The sequence below is a fragment of the Oncorhynchus keta genome, chromosome 25 (genome assembly GCF_023373465.1).
Source record: "Oncorhynchus keta strain PuntledgeMale-10-30-2019 chromosome 25, Oket_V2, whole genome shotgun sequence".
Taxonomy (NCBI): Eukaryota; Metazoa; Chordata; class Actinopteri; order Salmoniformes; family Salmonidae; genus Oncorhynchus; species Oncorhynchus keta.
Genome location: NC_068445.1, coordinates 21,836,998 through 21,864,321, shown reverse-complemented (window position 1 = coordinate 21,864,321; position 27,324 = coordinate 21,836,998). Strand labels below are relative to the sequence as shown.

Below are 27,324 nucleotides of genomic sequence, written 5' to 3'. Positions count from 1 at the left end.
CTCTGTATTGCTAGGGCAAAAACCAGAACATGCACCCCATGAGGTCCCCAGGACTGAGTTTGGGAAACCCTGACAGAGACATCAACCCCAGAGGAAACATTCTAAATAGATTCTTCTCATATTGATTACAGTATCATAAAACAGCCTTGAATAACAATACGTTTATTTTTAAAGTAGAAAAGCATAATAAAAAATGTACTAAAAATCAAGAACAGAATAATTACATATTTACAGACCAGCCACATTTAGCTCAGGGTTTCACAAACCCAGTCCTGGGTTTCCTAAAAAAAAAATCTGATTCAAATAACCAGCTCATCAAGCTTTGATTACTTGAATCAGCTGTGTGGTGCTAAGGCAAAAACCAAAATGTGCACCCAGAGGTGGGGCCAGGACTGAGTTTGGGAAACCTTGATATAACTGCTATGTTTTGACATAACAAAGTGATACTTGAGGTATTACTTAACTTGAATGTAGATCAAATCCAATTACATTTTAAAAAAGGGTGCAAACTGCAAACCAGAGTGAAAACTATAATCTGCCAATAAAGGAAATTAGTATGAACTTGCCCACTGCAGTAAACATTTACAAACATGTCACCCAGATATTTGATAACAAAAATAATACCATAAGCTTATGGTTTGGTAGCAGTAGTGACGAATCTAGTTAGTTGCATTTTGGAATCCCCATCATGAAAATAAGGCTGTGTGGGACATCTCAAAGTGCCTTCCAGTCTATGGGCTCCTTCCCTGATTTCTCCAGCAACTCATTGGTCTTGGAAAAGTGCTTGCATCCAAAGAAGCCTCGATGAGCAGATAAAGGGGAGGGGTGTACAGTGGGAAGGACATGGTGACGTTTCTACAGAGGATAAAGACAAAAGACCATTAAGCTGAGGTCAGTGGATTGTGTCAAGAATAGAAAAGTGTTTGTTTCACTATTAATACAATATTACATTCAACCAACCCTGTCAATAGCTGCTCCCTTCTTCTGAGCATAGGCCCCCCACAGCATGAAGACGAGGCCCTCCCGGTTGGAGCTGAGCCACTGCACCACAGCATCAGTGAAAGTTTCCCAGCCCTTGTCTTTGTGAGAGTTGGCCTGGTGAGCTCGGACGGTCAGCACAGCATTGAGCAGCAAAACACCTGGAAAGAGAAGCATTACGCCAGTTAGCTCCTGATAACTGCACATCAAGGCATTGAAGTTCATCAATGTCCAATTCATACTTCAATTTACTTGTTCTGATTATCTGCATGATCCTGAATAGTGCCTGCATTCATGACAGTCCTAAGATATTGCATCAGGAGTCTATGATATTTATACTGCATGTCTATAGCCAAACTTGCTAGACCAGGGGTGCCAAACTTAGAGCTGGCCTATAATGCCAAAATATATCACAACAAATTGGGACGGTATTTGATGTTTTGGAATAATAAAAAGTTCTAAATTTCCTTTATGAGTAGTGCATGACCCTAGGGTGGCAACATATACATTTTAAGAGGTGTCAATGGGTCTTTCTCCATTCTGAATGAGCTGAACAGTGTAAAACAAACTTCAACCAAAAATAATTCAGTATTTTCATCCATTTCTGCATTTCCTGCACTCATTTGAGATAATTTCCACATTGGGTTGCATGATATGGGAAAAACAATCTTGGCCTTAGTTTTAACCAAATATTGCAATTGAAATTTGACTAGCGATTTACATCAAAACACTTCGGTGAACTGTTGGAATTGAAATAGAATGAGGAGTTATTGTGACAACGTAGTAACCAATGTGTTGGTCAGTGTTTCATTGGGGACCCTATAATCTGACTACATTAAATGTTTTTTTCGTTGCTACTTCTATTCATGCGGATACAAGAACCATTTGAACAGTTTTCTACTACAGAGGATGGACCGGAAAGAGCATGGAGATGTGGAATTGGACAGTGAGGAAGAAGGAAAGGAGTGGAGTGTAGAGGGAAGCGGTATGGTGAAGAAGATTGACATCAAGTACAAAAAGCAAAAACAACGTACCACAGTAGCTCAGAAATTTTACCTGACGAGAGAGAATGGATTACCTGTGGTGGCAGGTGTGGTGAAGATCGTCGAGGTCGAGCTTTGTCCCAATGATGATAAAGATCATTGTGGCCCAGTGAGTGAGATTTTGAGAGAATGGATCCTTGTCTTCTGGCTGATTCATATGTGGTGTCAGGTTAGGTGGAGAAGAGTTTGGGGACTGTTGAATCTGTGAAAGTACCTTGAAGTGGACTCAATGCTTTTTTGTGTGTTGTCCGTCCAGAAGGACCTGGCGCTCCGCACCATGGGAAAAGACTTGCTTTGCTCTCAGGAGCAGGGCATCGCTAAAAGGAGTGATAAGTGGAATCGCGTTAAGTGTTGAGGATCAACTGAAATGGAAGATTCCTAGTGTCTGTGACGAGTGCCATTTGGTGCGAAGCAGACCCGGTGGAGAGCGTGGTGAAACAGAAGACACGGTTTGTCCTGCTGAGTTTTAATGCAGTCCTTTCACAACAAAGTCAAGTTAGGATGTGTCAGTTATCCTGTGAGAGCTTTTGTCCCGAACCGATCAGTGTTGTAGGTGCTAAGCTTATGGTCATGTCGCAGCAGTGTGTAGGAGGGAGATTCCTAAAGAAGGGCATGAGACAAAGATGTGTAATATCTGTGGAAAAAGCTGTGTGTGTTAATGTTGCTGGAGATCAGAAGAGTCCGGTGAGAGAAAGGCAGGTCGAGGTTGACTGGGCCAGAGGAGTACAGAAGGTGTCTTATGTTGAGGTTGTGAAGAGAGTAGTAGAGGAAGATGGGTCCAGGGCGAGTGATCCTAAGAGGTTCCCTAAGCGGAGGCCAATGGAGAGTAATAGAAATGACATGTACTTCAGTAAGATTGGCTTCTTAGCATTCATAGCCATTGGTTATCAACTGTCCTGCAGAAATGGAATGCCAACCACAGAATATAGATGTTGTGGTGGCAACTGCAGGGAAATAGATTTTACTGCAGAGGAGTTACAAAGTGTGTTGAATGATAATGTCCCGTCCTCCCAGGCTGCCAGCCTGGTGTAGGATCAGATAGGGACAATTAGTGGAATAGTGGTGAGGTTAATGGGTGTAGAGCAATTTATTTTCCCTTTTAATTCAAAGTGTAATGAATTCAGTCTTTAACAGTAGGCGGAAACAAAGGGCTTGATCTGAGAAATAGATGAATGGGGGGGCCATAACAGGCTTCACACTCCAGTACAGTAGGTGGCGGTGCAAGCACCTTTCCGTTGGTTGCGATCCGCCAATACAAATTTTAAATAGCATTCATGCTTTGCATACAATTCTTTAATTTAGAAGATAATGTTGCACAAACATGTTGATTTACGCCTACACAATCAATGGAATCAGGCTATATTAGCTAACTGCATTTGCTCTGACTCAGTACATTTATTAGCTAGCTAGCAAATAGCATTAGAGGCTAAAACTATTTATTTTAGCCACAACTTTCTAAGAAGTTACACAGTACGATACAAGCTAATTATGTAATTATATTACGCTTGTGGAATATATTAAGACGCAAAGTGGAAATCAGCATCGTTATCAACATCGTGTTCCATGTGCAGCATTGACCATGCAGACTGGATCAAGCAAGTGGTCTCTTGGTCGAGCAAAAACAACTGCGCTCCTTGAGTGACGGGGCAGGGCTTGGTATGTGTGGAAAGCGGAATGAGAGGAGACGACTCAAGTAGTGGAGTAAACTATAAAAACCAGACGCTACACACGGTGGAGTAGCGTCTCACATTTCACAAACAATATTCATAGATTTTTTTTTTTTACATTGAAATAACATTATAGAAAGTAAAGTGGAATCCAAACCGGTCCGCGCATCGATACCGGCATATTGTAAAATACAGTATACCGCCCAGCCCTAGTCAATTCCTCAAGGGCTCGTCTCTCTGCTGGCTTTCTTTATTTTGCTTTCAATTAGTGTCCACTTAAGACCTACACAACCAGGCAAGGGGAGTTCCTAACTAATCAATGACTTAACTGATCAATAAGGCAGAAGGGAGGAGCATAAACTTGCAGACATTATGCCCTCCTGAGACACGTGTGCTAGACTATTGTGCCCACAGTACCTTGTTTAGCCCATCCAGTTAAATCTCCATGTCCAGGGTGCTGGAAGCCCTCTATATCAGACGCCAATTCTTTGTACATATTCAACAAGCTGAAAAAGAGAAGAGGCAATACATTTGACGATGTGGCAACTGTGTCAATGGTATGAAAAACTAAAACCAATATCGAATAAAAATAAAGGCAAAAAAGCTAAATGTCCTTCACACAGATAAATATACAGAGCCTTCAGAAAGTATTCACACCCCTTGACTTTCTCCACATTTTGTTGTTACAGCCTGAATTTAAACATGTATTAAAAATGTAGATTTAGTTTTACACTGGCCTACACACAATACCCCATAATGTCAAAGTAGAATTATGTTTTTTTATTTATTTTGAATTTTTTTTACAAATGAAAAGCTGAAATGTCTTGAGTCAATAAGTATTCTACTCCTTTGTTATGGCAAGCCTAAATAAGTTCAGGAGAAAAAAAATGTGCTTAACAAGTCACATAATAAGTTAAATGCCCTCACTGTGTGCAATAACAGTGTTTAACATGATTTTTTGAATGACTACTACATCTCTGTATCTCACATACAATTACCGATGGTCCCTCAGTCGAGCAGTGAATTTCAAACAGATTCAACCACAAAGACCAGGGAGGCCTCACAAAGGGCCCCTATTGGTAGACATTGAATATCCTTAAAGAATGGTGAAGTTATTAAGTACACTTCGGATGGTGTATCAATAACAGTTGGTTGGTGGCACCTTAATTGGAGAGGACAGACTCATGGTAATTGCTAGAGCAGAATTAGTGGAATATTATCAAATACATAGAACACATGGTTTCCATGTGTTTGAAGCCATTCCATTTACTCCGTTATTATGAGTCATCCTCCCCTCAGCAGCCTCCACTGGTATCAATACACCCAGTCACTACAAAGTCACTAACTCAATTGCCCCGAGAGGAAGGAAACCGCACAGGGATTTCACCATGACGCCAATAGAGAATTTAAAACAGTTAAAGAGACTAAAGGCTGTGATAGGAGAAAACCGAGGATAAATAAACATTGTAGTTCTCCACAATACTAACCTAATTAAACAGTGAAAAGAAATTAGCCTGCACAGAATAAAAATACTCCAAAACATTTATCCTGTTTGCAATAAGGCACTAAAGTAAAACTGCAAAAAAAAAAAAATTGGCAAAGAAATTACCTTCATGTCCCATACACAAAGCGTTATCCAACCTAACCAGGGCCTAAAATTAACACCCGCCACCTGCCAAATGTGGGTAGATTTTGGCATTGGTGTGTAAGATGTCTATTTCACCAACCACGTTGACAGATGGTCAGGGCTCAACAGTGCGAGCATTTCACTCACGTGAATAAAAAGTCAAGTATGATCACATTTATATTAAAATAAATGGCGCAGTAGCTGTCTTCAAAGTATTTCTGATGTTTTGTTTCATAGTTGGTCAATTAAATCGCACCAAGACAAAGAACGACGAATCCTATTTAGCCTATTCCACCTCACACTGCCTGGCTGGGGGCTGTGCACCTTCTAAAGAGCTGAGTGAAAGATTCATTTTTACACCTCGATCACACCGACAGCATCATTGCATTCTGGCACACCAGAAGTACATTCATTTCCAATAGAACACTGCATTTGCCTTGCAGCATTACGTTGCAGTTGCAGTGCGTTGTGTGGTGCTTACGTTGAACGTATGCTTCAAACTGTATGTGTAGACGGCTTGACAGAAATGGTAGCAGAAGGTGAATGTTTAAATTTTGTTGCACACATATCCAGATGATTCCGCATACTATTTTGAGCAATGAACACCATTCAATTCAGTCGTCAGTTGAATGGTGTTTCCTCCGACACATTGGTGCAGCCGGCTTCCGAGTTAAGCGGGCTGGTGTTAAGAAGCTTGGTTTGGCGAGTCATGTTTTGGGGATGCGTGACTCAACTTACACCTTTCCCAAGCCTGTTGGGAGTTGTAGTGACAGGACAGGATCGCAATTGGATATCACGAAATTGAGGAGAAAAAGGGGGTAAAATAAAATAAAAAGACTCACAGCTGTAGTCACTGCCAAAGGTGATTCTAACATGTATTGACCAATATATATATATATATATATATATATATATATATTTCTTTTTTACAGATGTTAGAATTCTTCTTCCACATTGACATTCAAGTATTTTGTGTAGATCATTGACAAAAAATACATTGAAAAGACATTTCTAAAGGCACTGTATGTATTACACCATACATTTTATTGCAGGAAACATATTCCCCTTGCCTGGATATGTTCAACATGGTCTACAACGTAATAATACTGTAGGCTACCTGGGTGGAGGTGGGATAGGTCTCTGCACACTGAAGCATAATCCATGGGCTTGGTTTGGACCGTGATATGGGTCCTGACCGAGGACGACAACCTTGACCTGTACCAAGGAGAAATGGCTCTGAACATTATGGGCAGTGCAGTGGTTCTTCCCCCTGGAAATAACTTGTACAGTCTAACCCTATGAGTTGGCTCATACTGTACATTAGCGGGTTCTGCCCCTTAATATGAAAAACTGTACATGTGCCATTGTTGTCAAACACCTAAACTTACATCTTTGATGTCACACATCTGTGTCCAGGTGAAAACATGCTGAGGGGGAGGGTAGACAGTGTTGAGTTTCCTCTCTCCATCAACGAAAGACATCAACTGAAACAGTAAGGAGCGAAGGGAATTTGATTATGCCCATTTATGATAATCTGTACGATGTAGCTATGTATGGGTAGACTCATCTTACGTTTATGAAATAAGGCTTTCCAAACTCAGAGACCAAACTCTTTCTCCAACTCTCCCCAAATTCATCCGGTGTGTTACTGGCGGACAGTTTCTCCAAAGCAGCTTGCTTGTTTTTGGCGATTCGGGCCAGCAGTTCTGGACACACTGGAGAAGAAGGTGCCTCCGTTGTTCCGTTGCCTGATAGCTTCAGCTTCTTCACCCGTCCAACCTTGGTATATTGAGTAAAATGCAAGGTTGGTGAAACACGTGTGGCTGTTAATGGTGCAGTTAAAAACATTATTGGAGAACGTCTCAAATATGGTACATTCATTGCAAGCATTTTAGCCAGCTAGCAACATGTTCTAAATCTACTACGAAATTTCCTAAACACTGACGCCAGTGACCCCACCCCCTGTGATCGCTGATGGTAAAGATATCGCGGGATTTGTGTGTTACGGTCGAAGATGGTTTAGAATACTGGTTTGAAACCCATGTTGTATGGTCTTTTCAACGTTATCACATAAAATGTAACAATTTACATAAATTATTTTGTTAGTTAGCAAGCGGATTATTGTAATAACAGCGTCAAGACAACAAGGTACGTGCTGGTGAAACAGTATATCACCTTATTTCAATGTGTATACATGCAACTTTAGGTTAAAAGTTGTAATGTACAGAATGTTAGCTACCTTAAAATAGTTAGACAATTGCACCGTTTTGTATTCATGTAGCTCGCGTGCAAACAATTATTATAAATTAATAGTGCGCTAATTCTCACATGTTCTTGGGCATCCTCTCTCTCATGTTCCCCTCCCGAAGCTCTCTTCTTCGAAATGGGCGGAAAAAAATAATTTATAGTTTTCTGCCCTATCATTTTAGTAACCTTGATTAATTTGGTAGTAGTTGACGTAGAGCTTGCTTTCCTTATTGTTCAGCAGCACGAACACAGTCCCGCTTGTTTTGAACCACTTCTCTCACAGAACATTTCCCGCCAACTTGCGATGACGTTTGGTAAGGTGAACGCGCAGGGCTTCGGTCACAACATGGTCTCAGAGCATTTAGTATTATTCTGTACGTAATTTGGGAACTCTAGTTAGTATGATATGTATTCATTTGTGGCTGTCCATCACCCATTTCGTATAATATGTTACAAATTACAATTCGTATTATATGTTATGAATTTGCAAAACGTACAATATAATACATTTGCAAAACGTGTTATATGTTACGAATTTGCAATAGTGCAATGTTATGTTAGCTAGGCTAGGGTTAGGGTTAAGTTTAGGGGGTTAGCTAACATGTGAAGTAGTTGCAATGTTGCTAAAAAGTATTAAGTAGTTAAAAAGTTGCTAATTAGCTAAAATGCTAAAGATGTCCATGATGAGAGTTGAACACACAATATTTGGGTTGCTAGACGTTCACTTTTTATGCCAACCCATTCACCAAGACCAACCATTGAAGTTGAAATTTAAAATGGTTAAGGCAGTGTTTACCAAACTCGGTCCTGGGGACCCCAGGGGGTGCACGTTTTGATAAATTGATTATTTGAATCAGCTGTGTAGTGCTATGGCAACAACAACAAAAGAGTGCACCCCTTGGGGTCCCCAGGACCGAGTTTGGGAAACGCTGGGTAAGGGTAGAGGTTAAGGTAAGGGTTAGGGTTTAAGGGCAGGGACGTCCCAAGGACCCCGGGTGGCACTGTCCATCATAGTGTGCATTTTTTACCTGTTTACGTCAATGGTTATAGTTCAATGTTCATACTTGAGATTAGCAAGGTATTAAACTGTAATGGCCAAGTATGTGATATGTTGTAAACTTTCTACTCACGTATTTAGTAATTAATTATCATATGCTATACGTTTATCTGTAGGCCTATTCCTCCTGTTATCCGTACTCCTGCGTTCTCTTTTCATTCTTGGTCTAGGACATTATTACAAGGACGTTTTCTCATGTTGGTGAGCACAGAGCAAGGTGGCGGCTGATGGATACATTTGTGAGTCAAACCAGGAAGCGCTATATTGATGGGACAACAGATGAACAGAGAGAACCTGTGTTGAAAAAATGTAAAGAGGAAGAATGCAATCAGGGGATTGTAAAGGAGAATGTGAAGGAGGATGCCTATTTGACTGAGTTCTCTCAGTCTTGGCAGAAGATTGAAGCAGAGGGACTGGACTGTGACTATGCTCTACTCTTTCCTAAAGAGGAAGCAGACTGCCTCTACACACGGCTGGAGGAGGAGGTAGTCTACCTCACAGGTATACAATTGTCACACTCAATTCAGTGACAGTTCAGATACATTTCTTCTTGGTATGTAGATGAGCCATTCTTATTTTGTTACAGGAGATAAAACAAAGATTCAGGTGTTTGGGAAGGTTTACAATGTCCCCAGAAAGCAGGCGTCTTGTGGGGACGCAGGACTAACCTACACCTATTCTGGAGTGAGTCTTCAGGCTAGCCCGTGGACTCCAACCTTGGAGTACATTCGTGATGCTGTTAAAAAGGTAACAGGGCAAACCTTCAACTTCGTCCTGATTAACAGGTGAGTCTGTCTACACTGCTATAGAAGATTCTACATCTACAGGGGTGTATTCATTATGTCTTGCAATGGAAACAGTTTACCATTTAAGAACCAAATAGAAACAAATGGAGCAAAACAGGGAGAGACCTACTTGAATTTGTCCAATAGTTAGTAGTCCAATAGCTAGTTTTTGTTGCAAAACGTTTTCTGTTTGGAGTAAACGGTTTCGGTGTAATAAATACACTCTAGGACTGTTCGACTGTGATTCCATTGTAGCTGCTCCTGGTTTTCTCAGGTACAAAGATGGACATGATCACATGGGTGAGCACCGTGATGATGAGCGGGAACTGGACCCCCTCTGTCCCATCGCCTCCGTATCCCTGGGGGCGGTCCGGGACTTTGTTTTCAGACACCGGGAGTCACGGGGAAAACAGCGCCGACGACAGATCAACCCGGTGAAGCTTGAACTGGCCCACGGAAGCCTGCTCCTCATGAACTCTCCCACAAACACCCACTGGTACCACAGCCTGCCAGCCCGCAAGAGGGTCCTCACACCCCGCATCAACCTTACCTTCAGACGCATCCTCCAAGACGGCAAGAAATGAGGGTCAGACATGTTCCGTTGGGAGTCTCACTTCATTGTGGCTGACGTCAGGGGACGTACTGTCCCCACTGCAATATTGATTCAACTAGTTTCTGAATTTGTTCATGGTCCAATTCATAAAAATCAGTTGTGGTAACTCTTTACTTATAGATTTATTTTCATAATTGTATCTTTGAAAAATATCAACTTCTTGACAGATCTCACACACACAAATCTTCAAAATATACATTAGTGCAAATTGATCAGAAAATGGGTTAGAGGGTTATTTAGAAGTTGCATCCTAATTCAATACTTGGAGGAGAGTGAGTAAATGGCAGTATTTATAACTGGTATGCTTGTTGAGCAATACACACAGATTGTGTAGTTGTACACACTGCCACCACAACTTTAAACACTTTGGCAAATCAGACAATATTTGGGGTAAATTTGTTACATTGCTATCAATTCCAATTCCGCTGCTCTATAAAAGAGTTGTAAAACTATCATGTTGCTTCAATATCATTTAGGAACAAAAATAGCAATATACACTGAAAGTAAATGGTCTGCAGGCATGTGGAGCTAGACTACAATCCAAACCACCTGCACGTTATTACAGTATTCTGAATTTGTTACACACATAGAAAAACGTAATATACAGCAGCTTATATACAATGTCAATTGAAACATTGCATTATTTTAATTAAACCTACATTAAGATATATTGAGTGATTATTTCCAGACAAATGCCTGAAGACAGTGATTACATATCAAGTACCTCCACATTTCCTAATCTAGTAACACCCATTTAGCCTAAAACATCTTGGTTGAAGTAACGCAAATCTTTTGTGAAACGACTACCAGTATTCTGAGATGTTTTTGAGAACAGTCCAATCATTCCTACAGGTAGGCAATCTCTGGGATCTAAAAGGCAGTGCCTCCTAAATCGCTGTAAAAGACGAGGGGGACATTCATGATTTTAATGACAGGAGGTCAAAGTAGAGCAGCATAATCTTTTGTACTGTTAAAGCACAATCCTACAGGTAAGCCATTGGGGCAGGAGAATTACACTTCTGAGGGGTGTTTTCTGTGGCACACATGGCTGTGGTGGTATGGGTTGGCAGGGGAGTAGGTGTCCAGTCTGGCTCAGTGATCCGGGGCTCTACTCCTCCAACAGTAGACGGAGCCGTCTCACCCGCTCATAAAAGAGTAGGTAGGCATTGGAGGACAGCACCTCCTGCAGACTGGCCTTGCGTACAGAGTCATCTGAAACCCACAGCCACTGGGAGCTGAATGGAGAGGGGCTGTGGGGCGAGGGAGGGCAGCGGCGGTAAGTGACAAAGTGTCCTGAGTTCATGTCACCATGGTGAACCAACACAGCCATCAGTTGAAAGTGGTATTCTGAGGAGCTGTGGAGAGACATGGTGTATTCAACAGTGTTATCAGAGTACACACTATAATTCCAAGACAATTTACTAAGTTTGTATAATTGGTTCTTCTCTTTATTGATATGAAAAGGCTGTTTAAGATTATCAGGATGTGTTTACCTGTAGTCATATGTGAGGTTGACCTGTGGGTTCAACCCAGGAGAATGGAGAAAGACAGACGAACAGGTTCCATTGGACAGAGGCTTGTTGTTGTTATGGTGTTCTATATCTGAAAATAAGTAGAATACAGTATGATCTTAGTGTTGTACAAGGCCTTTCAAGGGTTTGTAAAACAACAATTACTCTCATAATGTATCTGTCCTCAAACAAATCCCAAATAATCTAAGGCCAATTTCCAAGAACACACTAAGAACAATCATGACAGGTCTCAGTCCTCTCAAGCTGAAAAGGCAAGACGTCATAAGACAAGCAATTTAGTTCCAGGAAGACAATTTAAGTGATTTCACCGTACCTTTGCCAATGGGAGGGGTCTTATCTGCAGCTTCTCCTGAATCCTCTGCTTTAATGGTTTTGGGAGTACAGTTGATGACCTGGAGCCTCTGAATGGTTGCGCGGTGTTTGTAGTGGTCCATAGACAGGTACTCTGAGATCTGGACATGTTCCTGTCTCTTTATGGGCGTACCCTCATTAGACCATGTCAGTCTCTGCAGGTGAATACAGAGACACTGTGGGAGCTGGAGGGAGGAGTCACACAAACACACGCCGTCATATACCTGTGTACAGTATGTCACATAACTGAGGACAAGGATATCCTGAAGCCAGACAAATGCATCTGATAGTGATGTGTGCAAGGGGATACCAGTAAAGCAGTGAAACCATTTAGTACACGGCAATTGTTTCACATATCATTAAGTAGGTCACAATAGGTAGGTTTCCATCCAATTGGTGACAGATTTTCATGTGAATATTCTAAAATCTGCATAAAGAAAATATGCACATTTTCCCACCAAATGGACTTGTTGCAGATAATAATCATTGTGTATTGGAGTGCACACAAAACATACTTTTTTAGCTTACGTTTCATGTTGTTTTCTCCCTCTCCCGCCCTACCGCACCTGCTGTCTTGACCTCAATGCTCTGCTATGAAAAGCCAACTGACATTTACTCCTGAGATGCTGACATGTTGCACTCTCTTCAACCACTGATTATTTTTTGACCCTGTGGGTCATATATGAACGTTTGAACAGCTTGAAGAACGATCTGGCCTTAATGGCAATAAACTCTTATCTCTACTCAGCACAGCCAGAAGAGGACTGGCCACCCCTCAGAGCCTGGTTCCTCTAGGTTTTTTTCCTAGGTTCCTGCCTTTATAGGGAGTTTTTCCTAGCCAACGTGCTTCTACATCTACATTGCTTGCTCTTTAGGGTTTTAGGCTGGGTTTCTGTATAAGCACTTTGTTACATGATTGATGTACCGAATAAAAATCTAAAGTCCAATGTGTTTCCATTGCATTTCCAACTACCGAAAATACGACCCTAGGATATTTATTGGAAAGGAGCATCAAGCTCATCACCGTGCACTTTCACCACCCTGTGAAGTTCATAGCTTGTTTTATCTGCACTGCACTACAAAAGGCAGTAACTTCCTTTTTCTGTCTAGACAGGAATTTCTGATACTCCATGATATATTCTGATGAACTGGCTCGTTCTTGTGTCAAGAAACTAAATCTCAAGATTAACTCAGATAATATACCTGGCCATTACAACAGATTACGAATTTGGTCAAAAATGTTTAGTTACTGCGTTTTGCCTTTTTCGGGCAGCATAGCCTAATAAACTGCATGGCTTCCTGAGTCATAGGAGGACCACACACCATAATATTGTGTGACTCAAAGTTCACTTCGATATGATGGTTATCTAATCAATATTTGCACATAAGGATGTTTCCACCGCCATTTCTTGTATAATTAATTTGACCAATACAAAAAGATCCCACCATGTCGAACAACAAATTATCCGTCTGCATTTCTAAAATTGTGCCGAAACTTCCTGTGTCTATCACAGCAATTTCTGTGTACGTTTTGACTTTACTTGAATAAAAACATGGTTAGTGGGAAAGACCATTACCTTTCCCAGTTTAAGCTGTTTGATGAAGGTTGTCCTCTGGCTTTCCAGGACATGCCCATTCACCAAGGTGCCTTGTTGAAGCTGACAGGAGAGATGATGTCAAAACAAGGTTCATTCTAAAGCTCCAAAATAACATACCCATAGGCTCACAAAAGTACAGTTCCTTTTTCTTAACCAACAAAGTGAAGAATAGTACCTTGGTGCAGTTTTCACACTCCACCTCTTTAATGGTCTCTGAAGAGATGAAATGCTGGAGACAGTGATCCAAGGAGATAGGCCAGCCCTAAGAGAAATATACTCAGCACATTGCATATACTGTAGCTCACAAGCTATTATTTTACATAGTCGTGTAGAACCTGAACTCGTGGAAGCTTTTGCGCCTGCAACATTCGTGTACACATAATGATATTTGTACCAGCAATGGTACAAGGAAAACCTTCACCTGAATGATTTGAAGGTTTCCGTCATGTATTTTTTTCTCCTGTCACCCATTCTGCTTACCCATTGCGGTGAAGGGATGGATAAGGAGAGGCTGTCGAAAGAGTCATATCGCACTGGACTCTGCAAACAAGAAAAGGAATTAATAGCACAAACAAACCACTGATTTAATGACAGTAAACTGCCAAATATCTGATATTCACGTGTTATGAAAAATAATCAAATACATTAATCACCTGTTGTTCGCAACGCTTGCAAGCCATATTGCTTGTTAGGCGGCCATGGAAAGGATGTGGAAACTTCCAAGGACTTCGTAAAGGATGAAGAGGGCCTGGAAGAGCAAAAGTAGTTTCCCTATTTTACCAAAACCTACTTCTCTAGTAAAATATTCCACACCACTATTTGCTTTCTTACCTCGACTCTTGCAGCTTAAGGTCTTATCATCTATATCTGGGAGACTCTGATAACAAAAACAAAGGAACAGAAGTCAGAAGGCAAAAATACAATTAACTTACATCAAAAACACACTGTGCTGAAAGAGACTAAGCTTAGCAGGGCTATGAGTATTAAAAGGAAAGAGAGTGACAACGTACCTCAAGGGACTGAATGTCAAAGAGGTGGGTGACTTTGGGCTGTCGGTCTCGCTCCTCCTCCAAGGAAGAGGTGAGGACATGGAAGAGCTCATGGGCATCCTAAGAAAAGTAAATAGGGACGAGAGATTAAACCAATATACCTTACACATTTAAGTCATATAACACACGCTCTTATCCAAAGTGATGTAGTTAGTGCATTCATCCTAAGATACTTGTGTGTATGTGGAAACCCCTTCAAATGAGTGGATTCAGCTATTTCAGCCACACCGTTGCTGACAGGTGTATAAAATTGAGCACACCGCCATGCAATCTCCATAGACAAACATTGGCAGTACAACGGCCTTACTGAAGAGCTCAGTGACTTTCAACGTGGCACTGTCAAAGGATGCCACCTTTCCAACAGTTCAGTTCATCCAAATTGCTGCCCTGCTAGAGCTGCCTCTGTCAACTTTAAGTGGTGTTATTGTGAAGTGGAAACGTCTAGGTGCAAAGGCTCAGCTGCGAAGTGGTAGGCCACACAAGCGCACAGAAAAAGACCACAGAGTGCTGGTAAGTCGCAACACTCACTACTGAGTTCCAAACTGCCTCTGGAAGCAACATGACCACAATAACGGTTTGTGGGGAGCTTCATGAAATGGCCGAGCAGCCACACGCAAGTCTAAGAACACAATGTACAATGCCAAGCATCGGCTGGAGTGGTATAAAGCTCGCCGCCATTGGACTCTGGAGTGATGAGTCACGCGTCACATGGGCCGAATACAACAGGTGAAATGCTTACTTACTACAAGCCCTTAACCAACAAAGCAGTTGGGAAAAACAAGTGTTAAGTAAAAAATAAATACACTGCTCAAAAAAATAAAGGGATCACTTAAACAACACAATGTCACTTTTGGTCACTTTTGAATGCTGGCGGTGCTTTCACTCTAGTGGTAGCATGAGACGGAGTCTACAACCCACACAAGTGGCTCAGGTAGTGCAGCTCATCCAGGATGGCACATCAATGCGAGCTGTGGCAAGAAGGTTTGCTGTGTCTGTCAGCGTAGTATCCAGAGCATGGAGGCGATACCAGGAGACAGGCCAGTACATCAGGAGACGTGGAGGAGGCCGTAGGAGGGCAACAACCCAGCAGCAGGACCGCTACCTCCGCCTTTGTGCAAGGAGGAGCACTGCCAGAGCCCTGCAAAATGACCTCCACCAGGCCACAAATGTGCATGTGTCTGCTCAAACGGTCAGAAACAGACTCCATGAGGGTGGTATGAGGGCCCGACGTCCACAGGTGGGGGTTGTGCTTACAGCCCAACACCGTGCAGGACGTTTGACATTTGCCAGAGAACACCAAGATTGGAAAATTCGCCACTGGCGCCCTGTGCTCTTCACAGATGAAAGCAGGTTCACACAGAGCACATGTGACAGAGTCTGGAGACGCCGTGGAGAACGTTCTCCTGCCTGCAACATCCTCCAGCATGACCGGTTTGGCGGTGGGTCAGTCATGGTGTGGAGTGGCATTTCTTTGGGGGGCCGCACAGCCCTCCATGTGCTCGCCAGAGGTAGCCTGACTGCCATTAGGTACCGAGATGAGATCCTCAGACCCCCTGTGAGACCATATGCTGGTGCAGTTGGCCCTGGGTTCCTCCTAATGCAAGACAATGCTAGACCTCATGTGGCTGGAGTGTGTCAGCAGTTCCTGCAAGAGGAAGGCATTGATGCTATGGACTGGCCTGCCCGTTCCCCAGACCTGAATCCAATTGAGCACATCTGGGACATCATGTCTCATCCATCCACCAACGCCACGTTGCACCACAGACTGTCCAGGAGTTGGCGGATGCTTTAGTCCAGGTCTGGGAGGAGATCCCTCAGGAGACCATCCACCACCTCATCAGGAGCATGCCCAGGCGTTGTAGGGAGGTCATACAGGCACGTGGAGGCCACATACACTACTGAGCCTCATTTTGACTTGTTTTAAGGACATTACATCAAAGTTGGATCAGCCAGTAGTGTGGTTTTCCACTTTAATTTTGAGTGTCACTCCAAATCCAGACCTCCATGGGTTGATACATTTGATTTCCATTGATAATGTGTGATTTTGTTGTCAGCACATTCAACTATGGAAAGAAAAATGTATTTAATAAGAATATTTCATTCATTCAGATCTAGGATGTGTTATTTTAGTGTTCCCTTTATTTTTTTGAGCAGTGTATAATTAAGAGCAGCCGTAAAATAAAAGTAGCGAGGCTATATACAAGGGGTACCGGTACAACTGTCTTGGTGTGTTCGGACCATGATAGTTTGTTGGTGATGTGGATGCAAAGGAACTTGAAGCTCTCAACCTGCTCCACTACAGCCCTGTCGATGAGAATGGGGGCAGTCCAACAGACAAATCTGGGTTTGGCGGATGCCAGGAGAACGCTACCTGCCCCAATGCATAGTGCCAACTGTAAAGTTTGGTGGAGGAGGAATAATGGTCTGGGGCTGGTTTCATGGTTCGGGCTAGGCCCCTTAGTTCCAGTGAAGGGAAATCTAAACGCTACAGCATAAAATGACATTGTAGATGGTTCTGAGCTTCCAACTTTGTGGCAACAGTTTGGGAAGCCCATTTCCTGTTTCAGCATGACAATGCCCCCGTGCACAAAGCAAGGTCCATACAGAAATGGTTTGTCGAGATCGGTGTGGAATAACTTGACTGGCCTGCACCGAGCCCTGACCTCAACCCAATCAAAACACCTTTGGGATGAATTGGAACACCGACTGCGAGCCAGGCATAATCGCCCAACACCAGTGCCCGACCGCACTAAAGCTCTTGTGGATGAATGGAAGCAAGTCCCTGCAGCAATGTCCCAACATTTAGTGGAAAGCCTTCCCAGAAGAGTGGAGGCTGTTGTAGCAGAAAATGGCAGAACCAACTCCATAATAATGCCCATGATTTTGGAATGAGATATCCGACGATCAGGTGTCCACATACTTTTGGTCATGTAGTGTAGGTAGGTGAGACGACCACATATCTCAGTCATAGACTGAACAAAAATATAAAATGCAACATGTAAAGTGTTAGTACTGTGTTTCATGAGCTGAAATAAAATAAAAATCCCAGAAATATTCCATATGCACAAAAAGCTTATTTCTCTCAAAATATTGTACAACACATTTGTTTCTGTTAGTGAGCATTTCTCCTTTGCCAAGATAATCCATCCAACTGACAGGTGTGGCATATCAAGAAGCTGATTAAACAGCAGGATCATTACAGGTCCACATTGTGCTGGGGACAATAAAAGGTTACTAAAATGTGCAGTTTGTCACACAACACCAGATGTCTCAAGTTGAGGAAACGTGTAATTGGCATCCTGACTGCAGGAATGTCCACCGCAACTGTTGCCAGAGAATTTAATGTTAATTTCTACCATAAGCTGCCTCCAACGTCATTTTAGAGAATTTGGCAGGATGTCCAACCGACCTCACAACCACAGACCACGTGTAGCCACACCAGCCCAGGCCCTCCACATCTGGCTTCTTCACCTGCAGGATCATTGGGAGGGGGGTGGCACTGAAGAGTATTTCTGTCTGTAATAAAAACTTTTTCTGATTGTCTGGGCCTGGCTCCCCAGTGGGTGGTCCTCCCAGGCCCTCTCATGGCTGTACCCCTGCCAAGTCATGTGAAATCCATAGGGGGATTTATTGCTGCTCCATTGGAAAGTACCATAGTATTGTAGTGGATGTGAGCTTCGACTGGAAGGGCTGCCTTATCATTCGTTTTGAACGTGGAGCAGAATTCTTATGGGGAACAGATTTAAGACAATCATTTTGACTTGAATGCTCTGAAAAAATGCTCACAAATACTTAACAAGTAAGGATAACGTACCTGTTCCTCAAAGGAACTGATGTGCCACCTGTAGAGTCTGAGGACCTCCAGCAGACACCCTGCATCCAGCACATCCTCCTCCCCAGTGTTGTTGTTTGACAGTGCTGCAAATCAGAGATATGGTACCCTACATAGTGCATTACATGGGCCCTGGTTAAAAGTAGTGCACCATAGGGTATAAGGTGCCACTTGGGTTGCAACCACAGAGTCTAACAATTGAGTGTACAGGGATTCTGATTCCTTCTTCGCCCATCACCAAACACTACCTTGGAGAAGCTGCAGGAGTGTTGTGGAAAGTTTGGGGTCCTTCTCTGGCTCGCCCTCTGGCACACCTTTGCGGCTAGTGAACTCCTCCAGCCACTTGATGAAGGAAGGGCAGGCTGCCAGGCCCTGGAGCAGAGAGTTCATGAAGCAGGTGTTTCCCAGGTTCAGCAGGCCTGGTACCATGCCTATGGTGGATAGTTTTTTTGGTATACAGTCAATGGCCCTCATAAACATCCACCTACATAACATTAGTGATCTCGTATTTAACTGCCTACACAGACATTGGGCAAGCTTACCTTTCTTCCTTTTCTTGCTGTCTGTAATTGGACCCCATAGAACATATACTCCAGCAGCCATGGCAGCCGCTATTCCACCAATGACTCCCCAGTTTTTCATAATTTTATTCCTGAAAAAAATTCCAAAGTGATTACATATTATTGACAGTTTCATAGAAAAGGCTGAACTGTTGGGACGTCAAATGCGTTTCCCTTTACTTACTCGGAATATATTGTATGTCCACACCTAACAAACTCTCATGGATCCAAAGCAGCAGCGGAGATAGGTTTATTGAGCTAAATTTGTTGACTAGATAATTCCTGGTTCATGAGTCGAATTTCATTTGCTGAACATGACACATGTTCGCCAGCCAACGACAGGCAGTCCTGTCGACATGACAGATCTGCCTATAAACGTTAGCTACTGTAGATTGCTCTTTTTGACATCCTCTACTACGACACAATGCACAAAGACTTCTCTAAAACATGTTGGAATTTTGCGAACAGGTGGTATGGTAATCCCATAATAGTCCGTCAAATTGTTAATTTCAGATTGATGCAGTCAGATCAACAGTACTCTTGCTTTGGCGTCGTTTGTGTGTGCGCCACTTAAAAACGTCGTTCGAACTGCGCACTAAGAAAAAGCAAGCTCATTGAACACACTTCGCTAAACCCCGACACAATCACACATTTAATGCGCGAAAAGAAAGGCCTTGTAAAACATTCAGGTCTGACCTGACAATGGTACCAGAGTACAGGAACTCCCGAATAAGCTTTTCAGATGTCGCTGATCTGCACCACGGCATATTCTCGGAGTTAACGTAGTGGAACTTAAATTGGGATCTTTGGATTTCTGACGGACCAAACACAGCTGTACAGGAAGTCATTTGTTCGAGACTTTTTTTTATTTTAATGAACAACAAATCAATACAGGACGTACATGTGGGAACACAAGTATATATACACATAATATACAAAGGACAATTGGGCTAGGGGGTACAATATCACATTACACAATGACCTTAAGGGACATACAAACACTTATTATTCTAACAGCTTTTTTGTTTAGTAGAGTATTTAATTGTCTTAAAATAATTCCATTTCTTTTTGACGTTAAGAAAATGTGGTGTTTTGTTTGTAAATTTACATTTGTGAATATGACATTTGTCCAAAATAATAATTAAATTAATTACATAAATTGTTTCATCTTATTTCTATCGTAGGTAAAGAATCCAAGCAGTACATCTCTCCATAATAGTGTAAGATCTTCATAAATGTGTTCAATTATACATCTACTGATGTCTTGCCACAGTTTTCTTACATGAATACAATGCCAAAAAGATGCAACACTGTTTCTGGGTGGTCATTACATTAGAACAATTTGAGTTGATGTTTTCCTTACACTATCAGTTGAATTATCTATGTTCCTTCTGGTGAGATTTTAGAGAGGAATATGGATTTCTGAACAGTTGATGAAGCCTCGTCCTCCGACGAAGTAAGCAGCCTTTCCCTCATTTCGTGCTTTTTGATCGTTGGCCACAACCTGTTCCTTCTTTCTATGTCCTCCGGGCTGAGATGCTCGTCGAAACGCATACCATGGCTCTAAAGGAAGGCGTTCTTCCTAGCAGCTTTCCAGACAGCATCCCTGTAGAATCTGGCAGTGAAGTGGATGATGATACCGCTTGGTCTAGAATCGTTTTGCTGTTGCTTCTTGCCGAGGCGACGACCAACGTTGATGGTATCACGAAACACAGTATAGACTTTACGTCTGTCCCCTTGCGCGAACCAGGCGCTCTGCACACGTCAACAATCACCCTCGAAGCACCGTTACCCATCGTTCCACAAAAGCCACGACCCTTGCAGAGCAAGGGGAACCACTACTTCAAGGTCTCAGAGCAAGTGACGTCACCGATTGAAACGCCACTAGCGCGCACCACCGCTAACTAGCTAGCCATTTCACATCGGCTACATCTGCAGGCATAACTTCTTGGCAGATGCTGATATCCTCCCCTGGCACATCCTCATTCTCCACCTCTGGCACGCCGTAGGGTCTCAGGTGCCATCTTCTTGTGTATTGTTCCAGATCAGTGCGACATCTATGGTTGACATTGTTATTCTTTTCCACACTTTCTTCAACTTTGCAGACTTCATCAGCACCAAACATTTAATTTAGTCATGCTTCAGGTGACATTTTGAAATTAAAGTGAGGTTCGGGAAATCATATGACCCCGGAAGTAAGCCCAGCCAACATGTTGTTGTGTGATGGTAGCTAGTTAAGATAGTAAACTCAGCAAAAAAATTAACTTCCATGTTTAATTTCAGCAAACTTAACGTGTGTAAATATTTGTATGAACATAACAAGATTCAACAACTGAGACATGAACTGAACAAGTTCCACAGATGTGACTAACAGAAATTGAATAATGTGTCCCTGAACAAAAGGGAGGTCAAAATCAAAAGTCACAGTCAGTATCTGGTGTGGCCACCAGCTGCATTAAGTACTACAGTGCATCTCCTCCTCATGGACTGCACCAGATTTGCCAGTTCTTGCTGTGAGATGTTACCCCCCTCTTCCACCAAGGCACCTGCAAGTTCCCAGACATTTCTGGGGTGAATGGCCGTAGCCCTTACCCTCCGATCCAACAGATCCCAGATGTGCTCAATGGGATTCCGTCTGGAACCTCTACCATAAAGGCCTGATAGGTGGAGTGCTGAAGATATGGTTGTCCTTCTGGGAGGTTATTCCATCTCCACAGAGGAACTCTAGAGTTCCTCTGTCAGAGTAACCATCGGTTTCTTGGTCACCTCCCTGACCAAGGCCCTTCTCCCCGACACACCGTCCCAGACCATGACGGACCCTCCTTCTCCCCTAGAGCTGGCCAGGTTGCAGAGCTGCTATTCCCAAAGCATGATTACACAGAAGCCCCTGCCTATGGAAGAGCCACTGGAGGCAGCGCGTGATGAAATAGATTGGCTAGCAAAGGAGAATGACTCACTAAGAAGGCAACAGTTTAGTTTCCAGTGTGATCCCAGGTTCATCATGTTGTACACGGGGGTTAAAAACTGACACCCTGAAAGCTGATTACCAGGCTTAGAAGACATATTTGATAGCGTGATCCCCCTGACACTCGCCAGTTCAGTTAACCAGCTGTGGTTTGTACGTGCTGTACTCAACTTTCCAAGAGCTACTGTTTTTAAGAACACGTATCTTGTGCTCTACCCACTTCCACTATATGGGAATGAATGAAGAATTGTTTATTGTAAGCATTTATCCATTTGTCTAACACTCAATGTACAGAGCCACTGTAATGCTTAAGGGAGAACCCTGTATTTCTGTGATGTACACTAGATTGATATACTGAATTTCTACCTGAGAAGAATACCATGACAAATGCTTTTCAAACATGACTATTTAATTATCAAAATACATGTCTCCAGCATCAATAATTTAACAGTTCATTAAAAGTTCAAGCTTAGATCAAATAGACTAACTCCATTTATAGACATATTTTAAGCTTCAATCATGTAACTGGAATTACAAACATTTCAAAGTCCAGTCCTGTACATCACTGAAAAAACTACACCAGTATTTATTATTACCATGGCACCAGGGTATCACCATTCCACCTTCTTCTTCTGAGGATTTTATAGGGCAGTTGGCAACCAACTTTAAGGTGCATTACCGCCACCAACTGGACTGGAGTGTGGACCAGAGACACACCTGTCCACCTACCAGTGTGATTTATTTTTTCTTTATTTCTGCACAGGGCTGGCAGGAAGTGCTCAAAAAAGTATTGGTCCAACTTGGACTTCATGTCCACCAACTTTTCAGACTCTCAAGGAAATAATTGTTGCATTTCACAAAAAAAGTATGCTCTGAGTTTGAGGCCAGCAAGGTGTATATTTGGCAGTTGCTTCCTATTGCAGCATGGTTTTGCATAAGGATCCTAGCAAACTATTTACTGGGCAATGGTGTAGGGACTGGACAATACATATTTGGCACAATCCCCTCAAGTCCTGCGGACCTTGTTGGCAGGTGCATTGTTATTCCTCAGTGGCTTTACTTTCGATAATCTAACTGTTTTTACATGTTTTGACTTCAGGCCTGACGTACGCGTCGGATGTGCCATGTTTGAGGCAAGCATGTTTAGGTTTCTGTTGGTGGAATAGATGTGTAGGCGATTTTAATGTAATGAGCTATGGCTTACAGTAAACTGAAGGAATGGTTGCACTGTCCCGGGCCAGCTTTGCAGTTGCATTTAGTCTCCATGATGAATGGACTTTCAGAGTAGAACTGCAGCTGGGGGAAAAAAATATTTAAAAATAATTGAGTTAGACAAGTAACGTTAGACAAAATATTTATTTCAACACACCATAAAGTGAGATGAAGATTGACTCCTAAATGGCAAGTAATCCAAAGAAAGATTAAGAGTAGGCGGCCGGGACATTGCGACAAACTTTAATGATCTATTAACAGAATATATATACAAAATAATACATATGGGTACAGTCAGACTAGAACATCAGGACAAACAACTGCAACGCGTTTCAACTACTAGAACCTTCCATAAGGGACACAAAGAACATATAATAATTGGTTTGTCCAAACAATTCCATAATGCATTAATTTAGGCTAAATCAAAGCAGAACCCGAAACAATGCAAAAAAAGTCTACTTGCCTGAAATTAAAAACGTAAGAGGTTTGATTATTGCATAGATATGTGGATTTTCACTAGTGAGGGGTTTGAAGAAAATACTGCTAAGTATTGTAACTATCTGGTGGGGTCAAAATTACTCAATTTGGGTCTATTATATCTAATTGAAAATAACATAAAGGGATGTTTATCTATTTATTTTAATTTCACCTTTATTTAACCAGGTAGACAAGTTGAGAACAAGTTCTCATTTACAATTGCGACCTGGCCAAGATAAAGCAAAGCAGTTCGACAGATACAACGACACAAAGTTACACATGGAGTAAAACAAACATACAGTCATAATTTAAGGGATTACATTACCATGTTATTATTCCTGATGAAAATGGGAATTGGATAAATTTGACACACATACAGTACTTTCCATTTTTGGATTGCGGTTCGTGGCATCCTAGCACACAAATTAAACACATACCTCCCAGTGATGCCAATTTAGCAATTTTGTTGCTAGATTTAGCAACTTTTCAGACCACCCTGGCAACTTTCTTTTCAAACAGCACCTAGCAACCAATTTAGCTACTTTTAAAAATGTATTCAAAAACTTTTGAAAAGTGACTCAAATGCTAAAATGCACGTATTTTCCCTCTAAATGACAAAAACAATTTTCTCTGTCACACACTAAGTCACAACACACGTGCATGGCTGCAAAAAGTGCATTGTGAGTGACGTCAGCAGCAGGCCAGCAGCAATTTCACTACATTGCAAATCTAAACAGTGTGATGAACCAATAAAAGTTGAAGAGATTATAGAGTCTATCAAACATCTAAAGAACAATAAATCAACAGGTGTTGATGGAATTACATCAGAATTTGACAAATTATCTTCTGAACAAGTAGCTCCCTTCCTATTTGAAGTCTTTTTAGAGAGTATTAAAAACAATGTTCTCCCTTCTACAATGAGTCAGGGGTTAATAACACTGATACCTAAGCCTAAAAAATAAGTGCTGCTCATCGATAACTGGCGTCCAATTTGTCTTCTTAATAATGACTATAAGATATTAGCCTTACTACTTGCAAAAATAATTAAATAAGTCCTGGATGCAATCATTGATGAAACACAGTCTGGCTTCATGAGGAACAGAAATATTTCTAACAAAGTCAGACTAGTATTAGACATACTTGACTACTCAGACCTAATACCTGAGGATATCTTCATATTATTTTTAGATTTTTATAAAGCATTTGACACAGTAGAGCATCAGTTCCTCTTCCACTCCCTTGAGAGACTTGGCTTTGGGGACTTTGTAAGGCTATTAAGACTCTCTATGCAAATGGTAACAGCCCTATCAAATTGAAATTTGGCACCTCACCTAGATTTGAGTTAAATAGAGGAATTAGGCAAGGTTGTCCTATCTCTCCGTAACTGTTTTTATTAATCACCCAACTTCTTACAAATTCTTTAAATAATAGTCCTGTACAAGGTATTTCCATAGCTGGTAAAGAAATTATTATAAGCCGATATTACACTTTTTCTGAAAGACGCTAACCAAATTCCCATAGCGATCAATGTGATACAATCCTTTTCCAAAGCATCTGGTCTATATCTTAACATTAATAAATGTGAACTCATAGCTGTCAAAGACTGTGTGACACCTTCATTCAAGAAATTGAACTGTATTTTAAGATAGAGTATTTAACTAACAAAAAAGCTGGTAGAATTGTAAGTGTATGTATGTCCCTTAAGGTCCTTGTGTAATTGTAATGTGATATTGTACCCCCTAGCTCAATTGTCCATTGTTTATAATCTATATATACTTATGTACCTTCTGTATTGATTTGTTGTTAAAAACATTTTTTAAGTACATTGCGATTTTGGCTGACTGCAGCAGCAGTAGTACGGGTTCGACGAGTCAAACCCAATGAATATAGTTGGTCACGAATGTTTGATCTTGAACAGAACTTACAACATCAATCAACATGTCTCAATCAAAATTGTACAGCCAGAAGTACAGAAAAGAGTGGGAGTCTATACCTGAACAAATGTCAAATAATATTTTTTGCCGAGATGGCCAGTCAATTTGAGAAACGTTATTGTGTATTCTACGTAATGACGCAGTTTTACGTTATCACGCAATGACATCACAACGTCATTTAGCAACAAATCAACCTGCTTCTAGCATCTTAACCTGAAAATTAGTTGGCAACACTGATACCTCCACACTTGCCATTCGAGTCGTGCATCTGTAACAGTATAACTTTAGACCGTCCCCTCGCCCATACCCGGGCGCGAACCAGGGACCCTCTGCACACATCAACAACTGACACCCACGAAGCATCGTTACCTATCGCTCCACAAAAGCCACGGCCCTTGCAGAGCAAGGGGAACTACTACTTCAAGGTCTCAGAGCAAGTGACGTCACCGATTGAAACGCTATTTAGCGCGAACACCGCTAACTAGCTAGCCATTTCACATCCGTTACACTCACCCCCCTTTTGACCTCCTCCTTTTCCGCCGCAACCAGTGATCCGAGTCACGGCACCAATGTAACATTATAACTTTAGACCGTCCCCTCGCCCATACCCAGGCGCCGCTTGAAACGCTATTTAGCGCGAACACCGCTAACTAGCTAGCCATTTCACATCTGTTACACATCCAAGCGCATTTCTGTTTGTTTCTAAAGTAATATTATCCTAATTTGCAGATAGAAACATAATTACTCAATTGACACCTACTTTCCTAACTGACCCGCATCTACCTGAATTATGTATGAATAATGTGAGGACAATGTGTGACATTGCTGTCAAACTACACCTGCCTGCCTCACTCCTGACTGAAGACTTGAACCAAGATGGCATGCACAACAACAGGGAACATTAACTAAATACTTAGCTACAAAGATTTTATGTAGCAATAGCTGAAAACATTCAGTAATATGATCAAATAAGCTACGTTAAAATACCAACTTTACACCTTTTTCAACCGACAAAGTTGCGTTAACTACCTAGCTAGCTGCAAAAAAAGTACAAATAAATCATCTTACCTTGTACATCGTGAATGTAACCCTCGATCCAGTCACAGTAACCTCTTAGTTTGACTGCCTTGGGCACACAGGGCTCCCGAGTAGCGCAGCGGTCTAAGGCACTGCATCTCAGCGCAAGAGGCGTCACCACAAGACCCTGTTTCGATTAACGTTACAGGCTGTATCACAACCGGACGTGATTGGAAGTCCCATAGAGCGGCGCACAATTGTCCCAGCGTCGTTAGGGGTTGGCCGTCATTGTAAATAAGAATTTCTTCGGAACTAACTTGCCTAATTAAATTAAAAATACATTTTAAAAAGTCTAACGTCTTCATCTGCCCATGTATCGATATAAATCCAGTGTATTGTTGTTTTGACTAGCGACTTCCGGGGGTTACCCACCTCAGCCTCGCATTCATTTCAAAATGGAGCCTGCGTGATTTAAGCGTATTATACAGGTTGTCACATGCTAAAAAGCATTCTATTTTACCCACCGAAATGTTCTAAATAACATCTTAATTACAAACCTGACTAGCATAAAAAAATGTTAGGATTGATTCCATAAGGGATCAAAAAGCTTGCAGCCTATAGCCTATCACAGACATGTGACAATGTCCCTTCTTATTTTCTCTCTGCATATGTGTGTGTGTGTGTGTGTGTGTGTGTGTGTGACAGACAGACAAATACAGAGAGTTCTAGGGCTCCCCAGTGGCACAGAGGTCTAAGGCACTGCATCTCAGTGTAAGAGGT

The 27,324-nt window shown here is 41.9% G+C and overlaps 3 protein-coding genes across 10 annotated transcripts; 1 reads left to right on the top strand and 2 right to left on the bottom strand.

Moving 5' to 3' along the window:
- Positions 1-146: 146 nt before the first annotated feature.
- On the bottom strand, positions 147-7,786 carry unga (uracil DNA glycosylase a). 2 transcript variants are annotated; one of them, XM_035736229.2, is made up of 7 exons: positions 7,644-7,786; positions 6,888-7,094; positions 6,704-6,799; positions 6,433-6,530; positions 4,106-4,194; positions 961-1,139; positions 147-855 (listed from the first exon to the last, which is right to left on the bottom strand). In XM_035736229.2, the coding sequence occupies exons 1-7, from the start codon at positions 7,737-7,739 to the stop codon at positions 715-717; spliced, it is 906 nt and encodes a 301-aa protein (XP_035592122.1). In that variant the 5' UTR covers positions 7,740-7,786; the 3' UTR covers positions 147-714. The 2 variants fall into 2 exon arrangements, with proteins under 2 accessions (XP_035592122.1, XP_035592121.1); XM_035736228.2 differs by lacking the exon at positions 7,644-7,786 and having other exon boundaries at positions 6,888-7,292.
- alkbh2 (alkB homolog 2, alpha-ketoglutarate dependent dioxygenase) lies at positions 7,306-10,685 on the top strand. Of its 4 annotated transcripts, none has more exons than XM_035736230.2 (4): positions 7,306-7,463; positions 8,790-9,120; positions 9,206-9,404; positions 9,679-10,685. In XM_035736230.2, the coding sequence occupies exons 2-4, from the start codon at positions 8,847-8,849 to the stop codon at positions 9,986-9,988; spliced, it is 783 nt and encodes a 260-aa protein (XP_035592123.1). In that variant the 5' UTR covers positions 7,306-7,463; positions 8,790-8,846; the 3' UTR covers positions 9,989-10,685. The 4 variants fall into 4 exon arrangements, with proteins under 4 accessions (XP_035592123.1, XP_052334829.1, XP_052334830.1 ...); XM_052478869.1 differs by having other exon boundaries at positions 7,317-7,463; positions 8,831-9,120; XM_052478870.1 differs by lacking the exon at positions 7,306-7,463 and adding an exon at positions 7,767-7,876 and having other exon boundaries at positions 8,831-9,120.
- On the bottom strand, positions 10,121-26,981 carry LOC118358414 (ubiquitin carboxyl-terminal hydrolase 30-like). Of its 4 annotated transcripts, XM_035736224.2 has the most exons (14): positions 26,596-26,981; positions 23,109-23,200; positions 18,922-19,031; positions 18,628-18,810; positions 18,362-18,465; positions 14,509-14,607; positions 14,330-14,375; positions 14,152-14,246; positions 13,979-14,038; positions 13,674-13,760; positions 13,478-13,558; positions 11,863-12,085; positions 11,511-11,619; positions 10,121-11,372 (listed from the first exon to the last, which is right to left on the bottom strand). In XM_035736224.2, the coding sequence occupies exons 1-14, from the start codon at positions 26,602-26,604 to the stop codon at positions 11,126-11,128; spliced, it is 1,545 nt and encodes a 514-aa protein (XP_035592117.1). In that variant the 5' UTR covers positions 26,605-26,981; the 3' UTR covers positions 10,121-11,125. The 4 variants fall into 4 exon arrangements, with proteins under 4 accessions (XP_035592117.1, XP_035592118.2, XP_035592119.1 ...); XM_035736225.2 differs by lacking the exons at positions 23,109-23,200; positions 26,596-26,981 and adding an exon at positions 19,636-19,789; XM_035736226.2 differs by lacking the exons at positions 23,109-23,200; positions 26,596-26,981 and adding an exon at positions 19,124-19,722.
- Positions 26,982-27,324: the final 343 nt, after the last annotated feature.

Coding starts and splice junctions, on each gene's coding strand:
- unga (XM_035736228.2), bottom strand. CDS start 7,205: ATGCTTGCAATGAATGTACCATATTTGAGACGTTCTCCAATAATGTTT. Junction 4,195..6,432: donor CCTATCCCACCTCCACCCAG/GTAGCCTACAGT, acceptor TCTCTTTTTCAG/CTTGTTGAATATGTACAAAG. Junction 856..960: donor AGGGAGCAGCTATTGACAGG/GTTGGTTGAATG, acceptor TATCCTCTGTAG/AAACGTCACCATGTCCTTCC.
- alkbh2 (XM_035736230.2), top strand. CDS start 8,847: ATGGATACATTTGTGAGTCAAACCAGGAAGCGCTATATTGATGGGACA. Junction 9,121..9,205: donor GGAGGTAGTCTACCTCACAG/GTATACAATTGT, acceptor ATTTTGTTACAG/GAGATAAAACAAAGATTCAG. Junction 9,405..9,678: donor AACTTCGTCCTGATTAACAG/GTGAGTCTGTCT, acceptor TGGTTTTCTCAG/GTACAAAGATGGACATGATC.
- LOC118358414 (XM_035736225.2), bottom strand. CDS start 19,787: ATGACTTCCTGTACAGCTGTGTTTGGTCCGTCAGAAATCCAAAGATCC. Junction 14,376..14,508: donor TTGACATTCAGTCCCTTGAG/GTACGTTGTCAC, acceptor TTTTGTTATCAG/AGTCTCCCAGATATAGATGA. Junction 14,039..14,151: donor GCAAGCGTTGCGAACAACAG/GTGATTAATGTA, acceptor TCTTGTTTGCAG/AGTCCAGTGCGATATGACTC.